Raw genomic sequence first — 17,453 nt, 5'->3', positions numbered from 1 at the left:
TCATTATGCTCTGGATAGAGCAAGGACGAGAACTGAGCAACTTGTTCATCTGGCAGAAAATAGCAAAAGGATAAGAGATGTTGCTGTCTGCTTCTCCCTTCTAGAAATCTTGTGGGGGGAGATAACAGCCGAAGGAGGGAGCCTTGCAGAGGCAAGATGGCTCTGTTTTGGCGAAAGAGTGCTGTGCTGTTCTGAGGTGCCAGGGACGAGCCTGAGAACCGTTATCAAGAAGGATCGATCAGCATCGATGGAGCCCAGAAGAGGCAGAGATACAGAGGAGCAACAAGGGGTGCTGCTTGGCATAAAAAGGGGCTCCTCAGCACCCGAACTTTGGAAGCTTCCCCCACCAAGGATCACGATGATCGTTAGGACTGTCAGGATGCTGCCTGGACCTGGGACCATAGGGACGCCTTGGACCTGCGGTGGTAGCTATTGATTTCTTTCCTCTTTACTTTCTCCTTTCCTTTCGCCCTCTTTACCTATTGCACGCCGCTTTACGGGCAAACAATAAAGTTTCACTGTTAGATTGTAGCAAACCCCTTTGGTGTGGTCGCCTTGATTTTGCACTTCAAGATCACAGCAAACAAACCATCATGAGTCCACTGAGTGGACCGTGACACCATGGCAAGAGAATTTCCAGAACAAAAGCTTTACCACAAATTGATGAATACAGGCAAACCAGAAGATATTCCCAGATTATATATATATGTATATCCCAGATATTCCCTTAACCTTGTTCTTAGAAACAACTGAATGATTTCTGCAATGAGGTCATAGAATCATAGAATCATTAGGTCGGAAGAGACCTCTAAGATCATCAAGTCCAACTATCAACCTAACACCACCATGCCCACTAAACCATGTCCCCAAGTGCCACATCTACACGGAGGTCACTCCACCACCTCCCTGGGCAGCTGGTTTCAATGTTTGACCACTCTTTCAGTAATGAAATTCTTCCTAATGTCCAATCTAAACCTCCCCTGGTGCAACTTGAGGCCATTTCCTCTCATCCTATCGCTTGTTACTTGGGAGAAGAGACCAACCCTCTTCTTCAGGCAGCTGCAGAAAGCGATGAGGTCTCCCCTCAGCCTCCTCTTCTCCAGACTGAACACCCCCAGTTCCCTCAGCCGCTCCTCACAGACCTGTTCTCCAGACCCTTCACCAGCTTCACTGCCCTTCTCTGGACACGCTCCAGCACCTCAATGTCCTTCTTGCAGTGAGGGGCCCAAAACTGCACCCACCATTCGAGGGGCGGCCTCACCAGTGCCCAGTCCAGGGGCACGATCCCCTCCCTGCTCCTGCTGGCCACCCCATGGCTGACACAGGCCAGGATGCTGTTGGCCTTCTTGCCCACCTGGGCACACTGCCGGCTCGTGTCCAGCTGGCTGCCAACCAGCACCTCCAAGGCCTTTCCCGCCGGGCACTTTCCAGCCGCTCCTCCCCAGCCTGTAGCGCTGCGTGGGGTTGGTGTGACCCAAGGGCAGGACTCAGCACTTGCCCTTGTTGACCCTCATGGCATTGGCCTCAGCCCATCGATCCAGCCTGTCCAGGTCCCTCTGCAGAGCCTTCCTGCCCTCCAGCAGATCAACACTCCCACCCAATTTCGTGTCATCTGCAAACTTGCTGAGGGTGCACTCGATCCCCTCACCCAGACCATCGATAAAGATGATAAACAAGACCGGCCTCAACACTGAGCTCTGGGGAACACTGCTTGTGACCAGCCACCAGCTGGACTGAAATCCAGTCACCACCACTCTCTGTGCTGGGCTGTCCAGCCAGTTTCTAACCCAGCTTAGTGTGCACCTGTCTAGGCCATGATCCACCAGCTTTCTTAGGAGAATGATATGGGAGACAGTGTCAAAGGCTTTGCTGAAGTCCAGATAGTTGACATCCACAGCCTTCCCCTCATCAACTAGGTGGGTCACCTGGTCATAGAGAGAGAGATCAGGTTGGTTAAGCAGGACCTGCCTTTCATGAACCCAGGCTGGCTGGGCCTGAGTCCCTGGTTGTCCTGCACATGCCGTGTGAGCACCCTCAAGATGAACCGCTCCATAGTCTTCACTGGTACCGAGGTCAGGCTCACAGGCCTGTGGTTCCCCAGATCCTCCTTCCGGCCCTTCTTGTAGGTGAGCGTCACATTGGCAAGCTACCAGTCATCTGGGACCTCTCCCATTAACCAGGACTGCTGATAAATAATGGAGAGTGGCTTGGCATGTTCCTCTGAAAGCTCCCTCAGTATTCTCAGGTGGATCTCATCAGGCCCCATAGACTTGTGAGTGTCCAGGTAGCAAAGCAGGTCAACAGCTGCTTCTTCCTGAATTATGGGGGGGCTATTCTGCTCTCCATCCCCATCTTCCAGCTCAGGGGACTGATTACCTTGAGGATAGGTTGTCTGACTATTAAAGACTGAGGCAAAGAAAGCAAAGAAGGCATACCTCAGCCTTTTCATCATCCTTGGTGGCAATGTTCTCAACTGCATCCAATAGCAGATGGAGATTCTCCTTGGCTCTCTTTTTGTGGTTAATGTATTTGTAGAAACATTTTTTGTTGTCTCTCATGACAGTGGTCAGACTGTGTTCTAGCTGGGCTCTGAGCAACCTGATCTAGCTAAAGATCTCCCTACTCACTGCATGGGGAGTTGAACTAGATGGCCTTTAAAGGTTCCTTCTAGTCCAAATTATTCTATGCTTCTATGGTATCTACACTTGACTTTGCTGGGAAGTCCCTTTATATTGTCACTTGTACAAACCATGATTGCTGGAAACAGTGACAGAAATAGGGATCAGTGGCGGATGTTTTTCAGGCTGTGATATATCCAAGACCTAACAGGTTCGTAATGGGCTGAACTAGTATCAGAAGGGACAGTATGCCAGCTAATTCCTTCCCCAGTTGTCGATATGCCTGCAGGTCTGGGTGCAGTCAGTGACAAAACTCATACGCTGAGCTGGAAATAGCCTCGATGAGCCAAGGCCCACCATCCAGAAGATCTCATTGACTGCACAGGTCCATCTAGCCTCCACTGGTGCCTTGACCATGAGCTGCATGCAATGCTTAGGGAAAAAGTGTAAGAAAGAGCTGCACCACTGCTGTACGTCTGTGAGTTCACTGGGGCCAGGAGAAGAATCTGACCCTTCCTGACCCTCCCCAGGGAGTTGGTAAGACAGAAGCAAACGTCCTAGACCTGGAAAAGACAGTGCCTAGCAAGAGCTGTGAGTGGCTGAGCCGGGGTGTTGCTGAAGGCTGGGGCTGTTTGGCGGGCATGCCTGTGATGTCATCTGGAGCCTGTGACGTCATCTGGAGCCTGTGACATCACAAATGATGAGTCACAATTGGACAGCAAATATAAGGGCGCCAACAGGCAGTGCTGTCCCAGGAGAGCCTGGGCTAGCGGTGAGTGCGCACGCGGGTGGAGGCTGGGCTGGACGAGGGCCGGGGCAGAAATGTGGGTCCCAGAGCTCAGGCTGGGTTCTCACCCTGCCTTGAGGGCCCAGTCGCTCATGAGAGCACCTCGGACAGGGCACGGTGCTGCTGCCACCGGGCTGGGGCTGGGTGCAGGCCTTGCTGCCTCCCCAGCTGCTTCCTATCCCCCTCTCCTACCTGCCCCCAGCTCCCTCCCTCCCAACCCCACTCAAACCCTTCTCTCCCTCCTTCTGCAGGCCATGGCTTACAAGACGATTGCAAGTTTCGTCGCCTTGTTTCTGGAAATCGTCTTCCTGCTCCCACTGATGGTCGATGATGGGTCGGATGAGGCCACGCCGGAGCAAATGCAGCTGCGTGCCCAGCAGCTGAGCCAGGAGACGGCTCAGCTGCTGCAGGAGCTCAACAAAGGGAGCCATGAGCAGACGACCCAGGAGCAGAGTCACACAGACTGGGGAGCCCTGCTCTTTGCTGTCTTGCGGCATTGGCAATTCTGGCTGGGTGCTGCGGTCCTGGTTACGCTCATCTGGCTCTGCTGGTGGCTCAGGCAAAGAAGCAGAGACAAGATGAGCTCCATCAGTGAGACAGAGGAAGAAGGTTTGGAGGAGGAAGAAGGTTGGGAGGAGGAAGAAAGTGAAGATGAAGGTCCTGATGACGAGAGGGATCTGGACAGGATCTTTGCAAGACGCATCCAGTGGCCAATGAAGAAGCTGGCGTGCAGGAGCCAGGTGGTGGAGGAGGTGGTGCAAAATCTCCTCAACGTCTTCCAAAGGATCTTGTCAGAAAGTTCGTTGCCGGTACCGCTACTGCAGTCCCCAATTGGGGTGGGTTGTGCCTTTGAAGGTTGGAGTCCCCTTGAGGAGGCCGAGGCTGTCTACTCCCTGCTCGTGCCCCTGAAGCCCCCCGATGGGCACGCCTTCCACCTGGAGCTGGGCACCACGGGGGACATGCCGGCAAAGGACTCCCGCATCCGTGTGGACCTGCAGTGCACCTGCACCAGGGAGCAGCTGGTGGAGAACACGCTGTGCTTCCTCCACCACGCCAAGTCGAAGCTGCAGAGAAGTCAGGGTCCCAGCCTCCTTGGCACCTTCTGCACTGACTCCTACCTAGATGTGCACAAAACTGCCCTCTGGTTCCAGAAGTCGGTGAGGTCAGCCTGGGTGGCGTTGCCTTGGTCACGTCGCTACAAGATGGAGGTGCTGCCCTCCAGACGCTCCTGCAAGCTGCAGCTGACGAATGCCTCTGGGAGAACCTTCTTTGTTGAGATTCTGTTTGGGGTGCAGCAAGGCCGCTCAGACATCTTCCTGAGCAGTGAGGCTACAGAGGCCCTCTCCATCCCAAGCACAACATGGTCAGAGAGCTACGCTGTGGCAGAGGCCAAGTTCTTCAGGCATATAGCCAGACAGGTCCCGCGTGGCAGCTGGCACCACAAATGCCTGCACGTCTGCACCCGCGTCCTGCTGGGCACAGCCTTGTCCCCCTATAACTTCAAGACGGTTTTGATGCACCTCCTGACCACCACTCCCCTGTCAGGCTGGTGCAGGGGGCTGTTTCTGCCGCGGCTGGAGGATATCCTGCGTTACGTGGGCACCTGCCTGGAGGAGAAACGCCTCAACCACTTCTTCTTTGGCAATGACAACATGCCCGGGGTGATAAGCTTGCCCCCAGCCTTCCGATCAGCCCAGCCACACAACCTCTTCCAGCACCTGCTGACGGATCCGGACGCCCACGCCCAGGCACTGCGTGAGTTCCACAACGTGCAAGATCGGCTCCTAAGCCTGCTCTTCTACGGCCAGTAAGGGAGGCCTTCATGCGCCAAACGGGCATGCTTGCAGAGGTCCCAGCTGATGCCAGAGAGCCACCTCGTAGAGGAGGGGAGAAGAGGGCAGAAGTCAGGACGCAGAGAGGAAAGGGAAAACCCTGTGCCACAGCCCTCTGCCAAGAGCAGCAGTGTTCTCCTCTCAACGGTGTCCTCAGCACAGCAGCCGGTGACGACTACAGCGGCGACAAAGGTGACAACTTCCGCCCTGTTTTTTGCTCGCACCGGCTGTGGCCCGGACGGCCTTCCGCTTGGGCCCACCAGTTCTCGCTGGCAGCTCCGTCTGGGCAGGGACCAAGCCAGAGGCAGCCCTGATGTTGCCTCCCTGTGTTCGCTGGGGCCCGCGTGGAGAATCTCCTCATCCTCCATGCTCCCCGGGGAGCTGGAGCCACAGAACCGAGCACACAGGACATGCAGAGGACACCGCTCCATTGGCAGCGGGAAGCGCTGCTGTGCCTTTCCTCCACACCGAAAGCACCCTCTGAGCAGCCAGGCCCCATGCAGCTGAAGAGGGGCCGTTGGAAGGAGGCTGGTGTCAGAGACTGCCGTTGCCACCCGGACAGCAACTGCTCTCGCCTCTTCCACAGAGTCCGTTCCTTGTGGGAGCTTTCCATTGTGCAAAGTTGGCCACAAATGGCATTCTTTGAATAAATGCTGCATCTGAGTGAGTGTCTGTGCATCGCTTTGTCGGGCAGCGCAAGGCAGAGGCTGCTGACTACTCAGCTGCCACAGAGTCAGGGAGCATTTTGCAGAAGAGCAGACGCTCTAGGCTCTGGCTTGGTCCATCTAGCCTCCACTGGTGCCTTGACCATGAGCTGCATGCAATGCTTAGGGAAAAAGTGTAAGAAAGAGCTGCACCACTGCTGTACGTCTGTGAGTTCACTGGGGCCAGGAGAAGAATCTGACCCTTCCTGACCCTCCCCAGGGAGTTGGTAAGACAGAAGCAAACGTCCTAGACCTGGAAAAGACAGTGCCTAGCAAGAGCTGTGAGTGGCTGAGCCGGGGTGTTGCTGAAGGCTGGGGCTGTTTGGCGGGCATGCCTGTGATGTCATCTGGAGCCTGTGACGTCATCTGGAGCCTGTGACATCACAAATGATGAGTCACAATTGGACAGCAAATATAAGGGCGCCAACAGGCAGTGCTGTCCCAGGAGAGCCTGGGCTAGCGGTGAGTGCGCACGCGGGTGGAGGCTGGGCTGGACGAGGGCCGGGGCAGAAATGTGGGTCCCAGAGCTCAGGCTGGGTTCTCACCCTGCCTTGAGGGCCCAGTCGCTCATGAGAGCACCTCGGACAGGGCACGGTGCTGCTGCCACCGGGCTGGGGCTGGGTGCAGGCCTTGCTGCCTCCCCAGCTGCTTCCTATCCCCCTCTCCTACCTGCCCCCAGCTCCCTCCCTCCCAACCCCACTCAAACCCTTCTCTCCCTCCTTCTGCAGGCCATGGCTTACAAGACGATTGCAAGTTTCGTCGCCTTGTTTCTGGAAATCGTCTTCCTGCTCCCACTGATGGTCGATGATGGGTCGGATGAGGCCACGCCGGAGCAAATGCAGCTGCGTGCCCAGCAGCTGAGCCAGGAGACGGCTCAGCTGCTGCAGGAGCTCAACAAAGGGAGCCATGAGCAGACGACCCAGGAGCAGAGTCACACAGACTGGGGAGCCCTGCTCTTTGCTGTCTTGCGGCATTGGCAATTCTGGCTGGGTGCTGCGGTCCTGGTTACGCTCATCTGGCTCTGCTGGTGGCTCAGGCAAAGAAGCAGAGACAAGATGAGCTCCATCAGTGAGACAGAGGAAGAAGGTTTGGAGGAGGAAGAAGGTTGGGAGGAGGAAGAAAGTGAAGATGAAGGTCCTGATGACGAGAGGGATCTGGACAGGATCTTTGCAAGACGCATCCAGTGGCCAATGAAGAAGCTGGCGTGCAGGAGCCAGGTGGTGGAGGAGGTGGTGCAAAATCTCCTCAACGTCTTCCAAAGGATCTTGTCAGAAAGTTCGTTGCCGGTACCGCTACTGCAGTCCCCAATTGGGGTGGGTTGTGCCTTTGAAGGTTGGAGTCCCCTTGAGGAGGCCGAGGCTGTCTACTCCCTGCTCGTGCCCCTGAAGCCCCCCGATGGGCACGCCTTCCACCTGGAGCTGGGCACCACGGGGGACATGCCGGCAAAGGACTCCCGCATCCGTGTGGACCTGCAGTGCACCTGCACCAGGGAGCAGCTGGTGGAGAACACGCTGTGCTTCCTCCACCACGCCAAGTCGAAGCTGCAGAGAAGTCAGGGTCCCAGCCTCCTTGGCACCTTCTGCACTGACTCCTACCTAGATGTGCACAAAACTGCCCTCTGGTTCCAGAAGTCGGTGAGGTCAGCCTGGGTGGCGTTGCCTTGGTCACGTCGCTACAAGATGGAGGTGCTGCCCTCCAGACGCTCCTGCAAGCTGCAGCTGACGAATGCCTCTGGGAGAACCTTCTTTGTTGAGATTCTGTTTGGGGTGCAGCAAGGCCGCTCAGACATCTTCCTGAGCAGTGAGGCTACAGAGGCCCTCTCCATCCCAAGCACAACATGGTCAGAGAGCTACGCTGTGGCAGAGGCCAAGTTCTTCAGGCATATAGCCAGACAGGTCCCGCGTGGCAGCTGGCACCACAAATGCCTGCACGTCTGCACCCGCGTCCTGCTGGGCACAGCCTTGTCCCCCTATAACTTCAAGACGGTTTTGATGCACCTCCTGACCACCACTCCCCTGTCAGGCTGGTGCAGGGGGCTGTTTCTGCCGCGGCTGGAGGATATCCTGCGTTACGTGGGCACCTGCCTGGAGGAGAAACGCCTCAACCACTTCTTCTTTGGCAATGACAACATGCCCGGGGTGATAAGCTTGCCCCCAGCCTTCCGATCAGCCCAGCCACACAACCTCTTCCAGCACCTGCTGACGGATCCGGACGCCCACGCCCAGGCACTGCGTGAGTTCCACAACGTGCAAGATCGGCTCCTAAGCCTGCTCTTCTACGGCCAGTAAGGGAGGCCTTCATGCGCCAAACGGGCATGCTTGCAGAGGTCCCAGCTGATGCCAGAGAGCCACCTCGTAGAGGAGGGGAGAAGAGGGCAGAAGTCAGGACGCAGAGAGGAAAGGGAAAACCCTGTGCCACAGCCCTCTGCCAAGAGCAGCAGTGTTCTCCTCTCAACGGTGTCCTCAGCACAGCAGCCGGTGACGACTACAGCGGCGACAAAGGTGACAACTTCCGCCCTGTTTTTTGCTCGCACCGGCTGTGGCCCGGACGGCCTTCCGCTTGGGCCCACCAGTTCTCGCTGGCAGCTCCGTCTGGGCAGGGACCAAGCCAGAGGCAGCCCTGATGTTGCCTCCCTGTGTTCGCTGGGGCCCGCGTGGAGAATCTCCTCATCCTCCATGCTCCCCGGGGAGCTGGAGCCACAGAACCGAGCACACAGGACATGCAGAGGACACCGCTCCATTGGCAGCGGGAAGCGCTGCTGTGCCTTTCCTCCACACCGAAAGCACCCTCTGAGCAGCCAGGCCCCATGCAGCTGAAGAGGGGCCGTTGGAAGGAGGCTGGTGTCAGAGACTGCCGTTGCCACCCGGACAGCAACTGCTCTCGCCTCTTCCACAGAGTCCGTTCCTTGTGGGAGCTTTCCATTGTGCAAAGTTGGCCACAAATGGCATTCTTTGAATAAATGCTGCATCTGAGTGAGTGTCTGTGCATCGCTTTGTCGGGCAGCGCAAGGCAGAGGCTGCTGACTACTCAGCTGCCACAGAGTCAGGGAGCATTTTGCAGAAGAGCAGACGCTCTAGGCTCTGGCTTGGTCCATCTAGCCTCCACTGGTGCCTTGACCATGAGCTGCATGCAATGCTTAGGGAAAAAGTGTAAGAAAGAGCTGCACCACTGCTGTACGTCTGTGAGTTCACTGGGGCCAGGAGAAGAATCTGACCCTTCCTGACCCTCCCCAGGGAGTTGGTAAGACAGAAGCAAACGTCCTAGACCTGGAAAAGACAGTGCCTAGCAAGAGCTGTGAGTGGCTGAGCCGGGGTGTTGCTGAAGGCTGGGGCTGTTTGGCGGGCATGCCTGTGATGTCATCTGGAGCCTGTGACGTCATCTGGAGCCTGTGACATCACAAATGATGAGTCACAATTGGACAGCAAATATAAGGGCGCCAACAGGCAGTGCTGTCCCAGGAGAGCCTGGGCTAGCGGTGAGTGCGCACGCGGGTGGAGGCTGGGCTGGACGAGGGCCGGGGCAGAAATGTGGGTCCCAGAGCTCAGGCTGGGTTCTCACCCTGCCTTGAGGGCCCAGTCGCTCATGAGAGCACCTCGGACAGGGCACGGTGCTGCTGCCACCGGGCTGGGGCTGGGTGCAGGCCTTGCTGCCTCCCCAGCTGCTTCCTATCCCCCTCTCCTACCTGCCCCCAGCTCCCTCCCTCCCAACCCCACTCAAACCCTTCTCTCCCTCCTTCTGCAGGCCATGGCTTACAAGACGATTGCAAGTTTCGTCGCCTTGTTTCTGGAAATCGTCTTCCTGCTCCCACTGATGGTCGATGATGGGTCGGATGAGGCCACGCCGGAGCAAATGCAGCTGCGTGCCCAGCAGCTGAGCCAGGAGACGGCTCAGCTGCTGCAGGAGCTCAACAAAGGGAGCCATGAGCAGACGACCCAGGAGCAGAGTCACACAGACTGGGGAGCCCTGCTCTTTGCTGTCTTGCGGCATTGGCAATTCTGGCTGGGTGCTGCGGTCCTGGTTACGCTCATCTGGCTCTGCTGGTGGCTCAGGCAAAGAAGCAGAGACAAGATGAGCTCCATCAGTGAGACAGAGGAAGAAGGTTTGGAGGAGGAAGAAGGTTGGGAGGAGGAAGAAAGTGAAGATGAAGGTCCTGATGACGAGAGGGATCTGGACAGGATCTTTGCAAGACGCATCCAGTGGCCAATGAAGAAGCTGGCGTGCAGGAGCCAGGTGGTGGAGGAGGTGGTGCAAAATCTCCTCAACGTCTTCCAAAGGATCTTGTCAGAAAGTTCGTTGCCGGTACCGCTACTGCAGTCCCCAATTGGGGTGGGTTGTGCCTTTGAAGGTTGGAGTCCCCTTGAGGAGGCCGAGGCTGTCTACTCCCTGCTCGTGCCCCTGAAGCCCCCCGATGGGCACGCCTTCCACCTGGAGCTGGGCACCACGGGGGACATGCCGGCAAAGGACTCCCGCATCCGTGTGGACCTGCAGTGCACCTGCACCAGGGAGCAGCTGGTGGAGAACACGCTGTGCTTCCTCCACCACGCCAAGTCGAAGCTGCAGAGAAGTCAGGGTCCCAGCCTCCTTGGCACCTTCTGCACTGACTCCTACCTAGATGTGCACAAAACTGCCCTCTGGTTCCAGAAGTCGGTGAGGTCAGCCTGGGTGGCGTTGCCTTGGTCACGTCGCTACAAGATGGAGGTGCTGCCCTCCAGACGCTCCTGCAAGCTGCAGCTGACGAATGCCTCTGGGAGAACCTTCTTTGTTGAGATTCTGTTTGGGGTGCAGCAAGGCCGCTCAGACATCTTCCTGAGCAGTGAGGCTACAGAGGCCCTCTCCATCCCAAGCACAACATGGTCAGAGAGCTACGCTGTGGCAGAGGCCAAGTTCTTCAGGCATATAGCCAGACAGGTCCCGCGTGGCAGCTGGCACCACAAATGCCTGCACGTCTGCACCCGCGTCCTGCTGGGCACAGCCTTGTCCCCCTATAACTTCAAGACGGTTTTGATGCACCTCCTGACCACCACTCCCCTGTCAGGCTGGTGCAGGGGGCTGTTTCTGCCGCGGCTGGAGGATATCCTGCGTTACGTGGGCACCTGCCTGGAGGAGAAACGCCTCAACCACTTCTTCTTTGGCAATGACAACATGCCCGGGGTGATAAGCTTGCCCCCAGCCTTCCGATCAGCCCAGCCACACAACCTCTTCCAGCACCTGCTGACGGATCCGGACGCCCACGCCCAGGCACTGCGTGAGTTCCACAACGTGCAAGATCGGCTCCTAAGCCTGCTCTTCTACGGCCAGTAAGGGAGGCCTTCATGCGCCAAACGGGCATGCTTGCAGAGGTCCCAGCTGATGCCAGAGAGCCACCTCGTAGAGGAGGGGAGAAGAGGGCAGAAGTCAGGACGCAGAGAGGAAAGGGAAAACCCTGTGCCACAGCCCTCTGCCAAGAGCAGCAGTGTTCTCCTCTCAACGGTGTCCTCAGCACAGCAGCCGGTGACGACTACAGCGGCGACAAAGGTGACAACTTCCGCCCTGTTTTTTGCTCGCACCGGCTGTGGCCCGGACGGCCTTCCGCTTGGGCCCACCAGTTCTCGCTGGCAGCTCCGTCTGGGCAGGGACCAAGCCAGAGGCAGCCCTGATGTTGCCTCCCTGTGTTCGCTGGGGCCCGCGTGGAGAATCTCCTCATCCTCCATGCTCCCCGGGGAGCTGGAGCCACAGAACCGAGCACACAGGACATGCAGAGGACACCGCTCCATTGGCAGCGGGAAGCGCTGCTGTGCCTTTCCTCCACACCGAAAGCACCCTCTGAGCAGCCAGGCCCCATGCAGCTGAAGAGGGGCCGTTGGAAGGAGGCTGGTGTCAGAGACTGCCGTTGCCACCCGGACAGCAACTGCTCTCGCCTCTTCCACAGAGTCCGTTCCTTGTGGGAGCTTTCCATTGTGCAAAGTTGGCCACAAATGGCATTCTTTGAATAAATGCTGCATCTGAGTGAGTGTCTGTGCATCGCTTTGTCGGGCAGCGCAAGGCAGAGGCTGCTGACTACTCAGCTGCCACAGAGTCAGGGAGCATTTTGCAGAAGAGCAGACGCTCTAGGCTCTGGCTTGGTCCATCTAGCCTCCACTGGTGCCTTGACCATGAGCTGCATGCAATGCTTAGGGAAAAAGTGTAAGAAAGAGCTGCACCACTGCTGTACGTCTGTGAGTTCACTGGGGCCAGGAGAAGAATCTGACCCTTCCTGACCCTCCCCAGGGAGTTGGTAAGACAGAAGCAAACGTCCTAGACCTGGAAAAGACAGTGCCTAGCAAGAGCTGTGAGTGGCTGAGCCGGGGTGTTGCTGAAGGCTGGGGCTGTTTGGCGGGCATGCCTGTGATGTCATCTGGAGCCTGTGACGTCATCTGGAGCCTGTGACATCACAAATGATGAGTCACAATTGGACAGCAAATATAAGGGCGCCAACAGGCAGTGCTGTCCCAGGAGAGCCTGGGCTAGCGGTGAGTGCGCACGCGGGTGGAGGCTGGGCTGGACGAGGGCCGGGGCAGAAATGTGGGTCCCAGAGCTCAGGCTGGGTTCTCACCCTGCCTTGAGGGCCCAGTCGCTCATGAGAGCACCTCGGACAGGGCACGGTGCTGCTGCCACCGGGCTGGGGCTGGGTGCAGGCCTTGCTGCCTCCCCAGCTGCTTCCTATCCCCCTCTCCTACCTGCCCCCAGCTCCCTCCCTCCCAACCCCACTCAAACCCTTCTCTCCCTCCTTCTGCAGGCCATGGCTTACAAGACGATTGCAAGTTTCGTCGCCTTGTTTCTGGAAATCGTCTTCCTGCTCCCACTGATGGTCGATGATGGGTCGGATGAGGCCACGCCGGAGCAAATGCAGCTGCGTGCCCAGCAGCTGAGCCAGGAGACGGCTCAGCTGCTGCAGGAGCTCAACAAAGGGAGCCATGAGCAGACGACCCAGGAGCAGAGTCACACAGACTGGGGAGCCCTGCTCTTTGCTGTCTTGCGGCATTGGCAATTCTGGCTGGGTGCTGCAGTCCTGGTTACGCTCATCTGGCTCTGCTGGTGGCTCAGGCAAAGAAGCAGAGACAAGATGAGCTCCATCAGTGAGACAGAGGAAGAAGGTTTGGAGGAGGAAGAAGGTTGGGAGGAGGAAGAAAGTGAAGATGAAGGTCCTGATGACGAGAGGGATCTGGACAGGATCTTTGCAAGACGCATCCAGTGGCCAATGAAGAAGCTGGCGTGCAGGAGCCAGGTGGTGGAGGAGGTGGTGCAAAATCTCCTCAACGTCTTCCAAAGGATCTTGTCAGAAAGTTCGTTGCCGGTACCGCTACTGCAGTCCCCAATTGGGGTGGGTTGTGCCTTTGAAGGTTGGAGTCCCCTTGAGGAGGCCGAGGCTGTCTACTCCCTGCTCGTGCCCCTGAAGCCCCCCGATGGGCACGCCTTCCACCTGGAGCTGGGCACCACGGGGGACATGCCGGCAAAGGACTCCCGCATCCGTGTGGACCTGCAGTGCACCTGCACCAGGGAGCAGCTGGTGGAGAACACGCTGTGCTTCCTCCACCACGCCAAGTCGAAGCTGCAGAGAAGTCAGGGTCCCAGCCTCCTTGGCACCTTCTGCACTGACTCCTACCTAGATGTGCACAAAACTGCCCTCTGGTTCCAGAAGTCGGTGAGGTCAGCCTGGGTGGCGTTGCCTTGGTCACGTCGCTACAAGATGGAGGTGCTGCCCTCCAGACGCTCCTGCAAGCTGCAGCTGACGAATGCCTCTGGGAGAACCTTCTTTGTTGAGATTCTGTTTGGGGTGCAGCAAGGCCGCTCAGACATCTTCCTGAGCAGTGAGGCTACAGAGGCCCTCTCCATCCCAAGCACAACATGGTCAGAGAGCTACGCTGTGGCAGAGGCCAAGTTCTTCAGGCATATAGCCAGACAGGTCCCGCGTGGCAGCTGGCACCACAAATGCCTGCACGTCTGCACCCGCGTCCTGCTGGGCACAGCCTTGTCCCCCTATAACTTCAAGACGGTTTTGATGCACCTCCTGACCACCACTCCCCTGTCAGGCTGGTGCAGGGGGCTGTTTCTGCCGCGGCTGGAGGATATCCTGCGTTACGTGGGCACCTGCCTGGAGGAGAAACGCCTCAACCACTTCTTCTTTGGCAATGACAACATGCCCGGGGTGATAAGCTTGCCCCCAGCCTTCCGATCAGCCCAGCCACACAACCTCTTCCAGCACCTGCTGACGGATCCGGACGCCCACGCCCAGGCACTGCGTGAGTTCCACAACGTGCAAGATCGGCTCCTAAGCCTGCTCTTCTACGGCCAGTAAGGGAGGCCTTCATGCGCCAAACGGGCATGCTTGCAGAGGTCCCAGCTGATGCCAGAGAGCCACCTCGTAGAGGAGGGGAGAAGAGGGCAGAAGTCAGGACGCAGAGAGGAAAGGGAAAACCCTGTGCCACAGCCCTCTGCCAAGAGCAGCAGTGTTCTCCTCTCAACGGTGTCCTCAGCACAGCAGCCGGTGACGACTACAGCGGCGACAAAGGTGACAACTTCCGCCCTGTTTTTTGCTCGCACCGGCTGTGGCCCGGACGGCCTTCCGCTTGGGCCCACCAGTTCTCGCTGGCAGCTCCGTCTGGGCAGGGACCAAGCCAGAGGCAGCCCTGATGTTGCCTCCCTGTGTTCGCTGGGGCCCGCGTGGAGAATCTCCTCATCCTCCATGCTCCCCGGGGAGCTGGAGCCACAGAACCGAGCACACAGGACATGCAGAGGACACCGCTCCATTGGCAGCGGGAAGCGCTGCTGTGCCTTTCCTCCACACCGAAAGCACCCTCTGAGCAGCCAGGCCCCATGCAGCTGAAGAGGGGCCGTTGGAAGGAGGCTGGTGTCAGAGACTGCCGTTGCCACCCGGACAGCAACTGCTCTCGCCTCTTCCACAGAGTCCGTTCCTTGTGGGAGCTTTCCATTGTGCAAAGTTGGCCACAAATGGCATTCTTTGAATAAATGCTGCATCTGAGTGAGTGTCTGTGCATCGCTTTGTCGGGCAGCGCAAGGCAGAGGCTGCTGACTACTCAGCTGCCACAGAGTCAGGGAGCATTTTGCAGAAGAGCAGACGCTCTAGGCTCTGGCTTGGTCCATCTAGCCTCCACTGGTGCCTTGACCATGAGCTGCATGCAATGCTTAGGGAAAAAGTGTAAGAAAGAGCTGCACCACTGCTGTACGTCTGTGAGTTCACTGGGGCCAGGAGAAGAATCTGACCCTTCCTGACCCTCCCCAGGGAGTTGGTAAGACAGAAGCAAACGTCCTAGACCTGGAAAAGACAGTGCCTAGCAAGAGCTGTGAGTGGCTGAGCCGGGGTGTTGCTGAAGGCTGGGGCTGTTTGGCGGGCATGCCTGTGATGTCATCTGGAGCCTGTGACGTCATCTGGAGCCTGTGACATCACAAATGATGAGTCACAATTGGACAGCAAATATAAGGGCGCCAACAGGCAGTGCTGTCCCAGGAGAGCCTGGGCTAGCGGTGAGTGCGCACGCGGGTGGAGGCTGGGCTGGACGAGGGCCGGGGCAGAAATGTGGGTCCCAGAGCTCAGGCTGGGTTCTCACCCTGCCTTGAGGGCCCAGTCGCTCATGAGAGCACCTCGGACAGGGCACGGTGCTGCTGCCACCGGGCTGGGGCTGGGTGCAGGCCTTGCTGCCTCCCCAGCTGCTTCCTATCCCCCTCTCCTACCTGCCCCCAGCTCCCTCCCTCCCAACCCCACTCAAACCCTTCTCTCCCTCCTTCTGCAGGCCATGGCTTACAAGACGATTGCAAGTTTCGTCGCCTTGTTTCTGGAAATCGTCTTCCTGCTCCCACTGATGGTCGATGATGGGTCGGATGAGGCCACGCCGGAGCAAATGCAGCTGCGTGCCCAGCAGCTGAGCCAGGAGACGGCTCAGCTGCTGCAGGAGCTCAACAAAGGGAGCCATGAGCAGACGACCCAGGAGCAGAGTCACACAGACTGGGGAGCCCTGCTCTTTGCTGTCTTGCGGCATTGGCAATTCTGGCTGGGTGCTGCGGTCCTGGTTACGCTCATCTGGCTCTGCTGGTGGCTCAGGCAAAGAAGCAGAGACAAGATGAGCTCCATCAGTGAGACAGAGGAAGAAGGTTTGGAGGAGGAAGAAGGTTGGGAGGAGGAAGAAAGTGAAGATGAAGGTCCTGATGACGAGAGGGATCTGGACAGGATCTTTGCAAGACGCATCCAGTGGCCAATGAAGAAGCTGGCGTGCAGGAGCCAGGTGGTGGAGGAGGTGGTGCAAAATCTCCTCAACGTCTTCCAAAGGATCTTGTCAGAAAGTTCGTTGCCGGTACCGCTACTGCAGTCCCCAATTGGGGTGGGTTGTGCCTTTGAAGGTTGGAGTCCCCTTGAGGAGGCCGAGGCTGTCTACTCCCTGCTCGTGCCCCTGAAGCCCCCCGATGGGCACGCCTTCCACCTGGAGCTGGGCACCACGGGGGACATGCCGGCAAAGGACTCCCGCATCCGTGTGGACCTGCAGTGCACCTGCACCAGGGAGCAGCTGGTGGAGAACACGCTGTGCTTCCTCCACCACGCCAAGTCGAAGCTGCAGAGAAGTCAGGGTCCCAGCCTCCTTGGCACCTTCTGCACTGACTCCTACCTAGATGTGCACAAAACTGCCCTCTGGTTCCAGAAGTCGGTGAGGTCAGCCTGGGTGGCGTTGCCTTGGTCACGTCGCTACAAGATGGAGGTGCTGCCCTCCAGACGCTCCTGCAAGCTGCAGCTGACGAATGCCTCTGGGAGAACCTTCTTTGTTGAGATTCTGTTTGGGGTGCAGCAAGGCCGCTCAGACATCTTCCTGAGCAGTGAGGCTACAGAGGCCCTCTCCATCCCAAGCACAACATGGTCAGAGAGCTACGCTGTGGCAGAGGCCAAGTTCTTCAGGCATATAGCCAGACAGGTCCCGCGTGGCAGCTGGCACCACAAATGCCTGCACGTCTGCACCCGCGTCCTGCTGGGCACAGCCTTGTCCCCCTATAACTTCAAGACGGTTTTGATGCACCTCCTGACCACCACTCCCCTGTCAGGCTGGTGCAGGGGGCTGTTTCTGCCGCGGCTGGAGGATATCCTGCGTTACGTGGGCACCTGCCTGGAGGAGAAACGCCTCAACCACTTCTTCTTTGGCAATGACAACATGCCCGGGGTGATAAGCTTGCCCCCAGCCTTCCGATCAGCCCAGCCACACAACCTCTTCCAGCACCTGCTGACGGATCCGGACGCCCACGCCCAGGCACTGCGTGAGTTCCACAACGTGCAAGATCGGCTCCTAAGCCTGCTCTTCTACGGCCAGTAAGGGAGGCCTTCATGCGCCAAACGGGCATGCTTGCAGAGGTCCCAGCTGATGCCAGAGAGCCACCTCGTAGAGGAGGGGAGAAGAGGGCAGAAGTCAGGACGCAGAGAGGAAAGGGAAAACCCTGTGCCACAGCCCTCTGCCAAGAGCAGCAGTGTTCTCCTCTCAACGGTGTCCTCAGCACAGCA

General features: G+C 57.9%; 5 protein-coding genes across 5 annotated transcripts; all 5 read left to right on the top strand.

The window, feature by feature from the left end:
* The first annotated feature begins 3,659 nt into the window (after positions 1–3,659).
* Positions 3,660–5,216, top strand: LOC147415730 (inositol 1,4,5-trisphosphate receptor-interacting protein-like 1). Its single transcript, XM_086464872.1, has one exon. The coding sequence runs from the start codon at positions 3,660–3,662 to the stop codon at positions 5,214–5,216; it is 1,557 nt and encodes a 518-aa protein (XP_086320998.1).
* Positions 5,217–6,672: 1,456 nt separating this feature from the next.
* On the top strand, positions 6,673–8,229 carry LOC147415729 (inositol 1,4,5-trisphosphate receptor-interacting protein-like 1). Its single transcript, XM_086464871.1, has one exon. The coding sequence runs from the start codon at positions 6,673–6,675 to the stop codon at positions 8,227–8,229; it is 1,557 nt and encodes a 518-aa protein (XP_086320997.1).
* A 1,456-nt stretch (positions 8,230–9,685) lies between these two features.
* LOC147415728 (inositol 1,4,5-trisphosphate receptor-interacting protein-like 1) lies at positions 9,686–11,242 on the top strand. Its single transcript, XM_086464870.1, has one exon. The coding sequence runs from the start codon at positions 9,686–9,688 to the stop codon at positions 11,240–11,242; it is 1,557 nt and encodes a 518-aa protein (XP_086320996.1).
* Positions 11,243–12,698: 1,456 nt separating this feature from the next.
* On the top strand, positions 12,699–14,255 carry LOC147415727 (inositol 1,4,5-trisphosphate receptor-interacting protein-like 1). The gene has a single exon (XM_086464869.1). The coding sequence runs from the start codon at positions 12,699–12,701 to the stop codon at positions 14,253–14,255; it is 1,557 nt and encodes a 518-aa protein (XP_086320995.1).
* Positions 14,256–15,711: 1,456 nt separating this feature from the next.
* On the top strand, positions 15,712–17,268 carry LOC147415726 (inositol 1,4,5-trisphosphate receptor-interacting protein-like 1). Its single transcript, XM_086464867.1, has one exon. The coding sequence runs from the start codon at positions 15,712–15,714 to the stop codon at positions 17,266–17,268; it is 1,557 nt and encodes a 518-aa protein (XP_086320993.1).
* Positions 17,269–17,453: the final 185 nt, after the last annotated feature.

This window comes from Leptosomus discolor, chromosome 4, assembly GCF_034619465.1.
Source record: "Leptosomus discolor isolate bLepDis1 chromosome 4, bLepDis1.hap2, whole genome shotgun sequence".
Classification (NCBI taxonomy): domain Eukaryota; kingdom Metazoa; phylum Chordata; class Aves; order Leptosomiformes; family Leptosomidae; genus Leptosomus; species Leptosomus discolor.
Note: the sequence above shows the minus strand (reverse complement) of the source record. Positions and strands in the feature narration are given on the sequence as shown.

Coding starts and splice junctions, on each gene's coding strand:
- LOC147415730 (XM_086464872.1), top strand. CDS start 3,660: ATGGCTTACAAGACGATTGCAAGTTTCGTCGCCTTGTTTCTGGAAATC.
- LOC147415729 (XM_086464871.1), top strand. CDS start 6,673: ATGGCTTACAAGACGATTGCAAGTTTCGTCGCCTTGTTTCTGGAAATC.
- LOC147415728 (XM_086464870.1), top strand. CDS start 9,686: ATGGCTTACAAGACGATTGCAAGTTTCGTCGCCTTGTTTCTGGAAATC.
- LOC147415727 (XM_086464869.1), top strand. CDS start 12,699: ATGGCTTACAAGACGATTGCAAGTTTCGTCGCCTTGTTTCTGGAAATC.
- LOC147415726 (XM_086464867.1), top strand. CDS start 15,712: ATGGCTTACAAGACGATTGCAAGTTTCGTCGCCTTGTTTCTGGAAATC.